The following is a 3,965-nucleotide window of genomic DNA, read 5'->3' as shown; positions in this document are numbered from 1 at the left end:
TTTAAAAAATTACTACTCCATTATTTAACTAGTTTTGAAGTGTTTTGAAAACAGTAATGAAAATTAAATAGTCCATTAGATAAATATTATCAACTCTAGTCCTAAAAATTATCATGCCATTTGAGCTAATTAGCATGTTTCGGATTTAATTCAGATCCTAATCTTGATAATAAAGGAGACTTGTCGAATTTTGAAATATTAGGTACAAAACGATATCCAAATAATAAAGATAAAAAAATTAGCCTAATTACAGAGTAACTTCCCAATTCATTATTACGCTTATCCTTTTTGAATAATTCACATTTATTAAAGTGCAGCCTTGCATGCAAGCAAGTTGTTTTAGAGGCAGTGTAGTTGGGTTTCACCAAAACGAGGGATGTTTTTTTCAAAAGTTATAATCTAATTCAAAAGTTATAACCTCAATCCTGCGTCAAAAAGATTTGCATTTCTCGAATTTGCTACAAGTCACGAAACAATATCTTATTTGCATATTCACCTAGCAATTAACCTTTAAATTTATCAAATAAAATCATAATTACTTACCACTAATCATTCTACACCAATTTGCACAAAACTCTCATATTACCGTCTAAAAACACATAAAATTCGGAATCAAGAAAACGGTGCAAGCATGTTCATAAGCATCTGCTGATGCACAAATGCAAGCAAAATTCCAAGAAAAGACAACAACAATTCTAAATTTAAAAAAACGATTAACATCTTCAAACGATCAAAGATTATAGTACCACTATTTTAACCAAAACTTTTTGGAAATTCAATCAACACAATCCTCATTCCTCATACCTTAACTTAATAAGGTAGAAACCTCTAGCTGAATTTGATCATTTCCCTGACACCCTTTTCTTCTTCTTCACATCCTTCACCTTGCTATTCGACTTTCTCCCAACCTCGCTCTTCTTCTTCCCCTCCGATTCAGCAGCTGCACCCGACTTCTTTGGTTTCACCCCCTCACTTTTCTTCACCCGCTTCTTCCCACTCGAATCCCCCGCGACACCTTCCTTCTTGCGCCTCCTCTTCCCCACACCCTCATCAGTCCTCATCTCCACATCCTTCACCTTCTTATCCTCATCATCGCTGCTCGCTTCTTCAACTTCAACCCCCTTCTTTCCCACCTTGGTCTCATTCAAATCCTTTAAGACGCCTTGCTTCTTGCGCCTTCTCATCCCCACACCTTCATCAGCCCTCAACTCCGCATCCTTCACCTTCTCATCCTCATCATCACTACCCGATTCTCCAGTCCCCTTCTCCCCTGCCTCGCTCTCATTCATATCAACATCACTATCACTCTTCACATCCTCTCCAACATCCATATATCTAACCTCATGAATCCTCCCCTTCCGCTTCTGCTTCTGCTTCTTCTTCCCACCCTCACCATCACTAACCACCTCACTCACCTCACCTCCCTCTTCCACATCCTTCAACCCCTCAATCTTCAGCCTCACATCCGGCAACGCCTGATAAACCGGCAACGCCACCGAATCAGACAACTTCAAGTGCAAGCTCCTCACACCATCCCACTTCTTCGGCACCCTCTCAATCACTCCCTTGATTGCCTCCACCACATTCTCCACAATCCCACCCTTCTCCATCTCCATCTTCCCAACCTTAAGCACCGAACACGTCCCCTTCCCAATAAACAACAACGCACTCCCTAAAACCCTCTCCACCTGAACCTTCAAATTCTTCTTCCCCAAATCCACCCCCAAAGGCAGCTTCTTTTTCCTGAAAAACTCCTTCCCAATCAACTTAGGCAACAAATGAACAACCCTCTTATCAACCAAGAACATATCATAACTATTGCAAAGCTTCCTCCTCGCCTCGAAGGGCTTGTAGTTCGCCTTCAGCTTCGACAGCTTTATCACTTTCGAAATCGGAATGCTCTGCGATTTGATCAATTTCTTGATCTGATCCGACGGCGGCGTGGTCGTCCCGGGACGGTCGTCGACGATTAAGCATACCTCCGAGGCGGCGGCGTCGAGAATCGGGTGGGGAAGCGGGATTCGGTAGGGATTAGTGCGAGGGTTTGATGGGATTTTTCTGAGGGTGAGATTTAGGTAGAAATAATCATCTTGTGGTAGTAACTGGAGCTTCTCGTTTGCGGATTGAGCGGATTTGTGTTTCAATAGGGCGGTTACGGCCGCCTCTATGGTGGACTGACTCACCCTCGAGGGTGTGGCGGCGGCCCGGGCTTCTGTCGTTGAAGACATTTGCGGTAAGAAAGTAGAAGAAGAATAGGGTTTTAGCAGTAGCCGAAACCCTCCAATTGAAGATTTGAAGAGTGTTCAAATGGCTATTACTTAATTGGGCTTCAGAAAAATGGGTTATAATTTTATAAAGCATAATTATTGATTGGGCTGTTCGTAAATTTGGGCCGAACTACAATACAGCTAATGAAATTCACCATTAAGAAAATGGAGTATAAATTGTTTTATTTCATAACAATTGAACTCAACGACTTTTTCTTTTTTCCGCTCTTTAGTTTTTACTTTTTAGTATTTCCTGCATCTAACCATCCAACCAAACCAATTTCTTACGTTCTACCTAGACTCGAGTCATTTTCTTTAACAACCTTGATACAATTATCTTTTCTTATTTATTCTCTTTTTCAGTTTTTACTTTACTCTCTCTTATAAATTATTTTCTCTCCTCCTAACATTCAAAGATAGATCTTTGATTTTTTAAATAAAATAATACCAAGATATAATCTAGAATTGAGTCGTGAGATTATTTTAGTCATAGGGGTAGCTATGACTAATTATTCCATGATTATCCATCTAGGATTGAGTTGGGAGACTAAATCTCATTAACCAAACACATTACTAATTTAATCTCGGATACAACATTGGAAACCGAACACCCCATTTAATCTCGGGTGCGTCTGGTAGCCCCTAAAATAATTATCATAGGTACTTGGCAAATGGGCTTTCATGAGTTGGTGGAGAGAATTGTAGGTCGTTTGGTTCAGCCCAAACAAAAATTATACTCCCTCCGTCCCGCTTTAGCAGTCACATTGACTTTTCTGCACTCGTTTTATAAAAATGATATAGTAAATAGTTAAAGTGGAGAAATAATAAAGTAAAAAAGAGAATAACTCTTATCTACATTATTCTCTTTTTTACTTTATTATTTCTCCACTTTAACTATTTACTATCATTTTTATAAAACGAGTGCAGAAAAGTCAATGTGACTGCTAAAGCGGGACGGGAGGAGTAGCTCATTTTCTAGAGTTTGGTTGAATTGGAGTATGGCTGAAAACAAATTTTGCAGCCCTAAACTACCCCTCTTCCGCTTCTGATCCACAAATCACTCCTCACTTCCAGATCCTCCGCTATCCGCCGCCGCAGAACGCCAAGAAGTGGAGAGCATAAAGTAATAGAGATAGAATAAGATAGAGATAAAACGATTTCTATTTTTATTAACAAGTCATCTTAGATTGAACAAACTTAAAAAAGAAAATTAATCATTTTCAATGTAACGAAAGGAGTAATAGTGAGGCCTGGCATAAAGCCTGGCAAAAACGGATCATGCAAACTGAACACGTGATTTTTGCAAAATGGCCCTAAAACATGGCAATATCTAAGGGAGAGATAATAGTTCTATTTTTAATCGTTTTGTGTCAATTTAACCAAAAACCTTCAATTAAATTGCTACTCAATTTTCTGGTCTTAATTACTGTGATATTATGTGGAACAATACTCAAGGCCATTGCCCATTTACTTAATCAGGCCCATTAGTGGAGGTTCTCTCATTATGTCATTCACTCATAAATTTGGAATTTATGGAATTTTCCCTTTTAGTCATCCTTTCACGCTCTCTCTTCGCATCTCCTTCTCTGAACACTTTGGGGCCAAAATTATGTAATTTTTTAATTTTGTGCGAGGTATGGTTTTTCGATTGTAAAGTTCAATATAATTTGAGCAATATATTTTATTGTGTTGTCCATT

The 3,965-nt window shown here is 38.9% G+C and overlaps 1 protein-coding gene across 1 annotated transcript; it reads right to left on the bottom strand.

Moving 5' to 3' along the window:
- Window positions 1-582: 582 nt before the first annotated feature.
- LOC125215037 (uncharacterized) lies at window positions 583-2,287 on the bottom strand. Its single transcript, XM_048116328.2, has one exon. The coding sequence runs from the start codon at window positions 2,226-2,228 to the stop codon at window positions 843-845; it is 1,386 nt and encodes a 461-aa protein (XP_047972285.1). The 5' UTR covers window positions 2,229-2,287; the 3' UTR covers window positions 583-842.
- Between the last annotated feature and the right edge of the window lie 1,678 nt (window positions 2,288-3,965).

The sequence above is a fragment of the Salvia hispanica genome, chromosome 3 (assembly GCF_029641045.1).
Source record: "Salvia hispanica isolate PSC_SH4W2 chromosome 3, Shi_PSC_v1, whole genome shotgun sequence".
NCBI classification, from domain to species: Eukaryota; Viridiplantae; Streptophyta; class Magnoliopsida; order Lamiales; family Lamiaceae; genus Salvia; species Salvia hispanica.
The sequence above is the reverse complement of the archived record's forward strand: the minus strand, read 5'-3'. Positions and strand labels throughout refer to the sequence as shown.

What these genes read in the sequence shown, in the direction of transcription:
- LOC125215037 (XM_048116328.2), bottom strand. Translation starts at nt 2,228, where the DNA reads ATGTCTTCAACGACAGAAGCCCGGGCCGCCGCCACACCCTCGAGGGTG.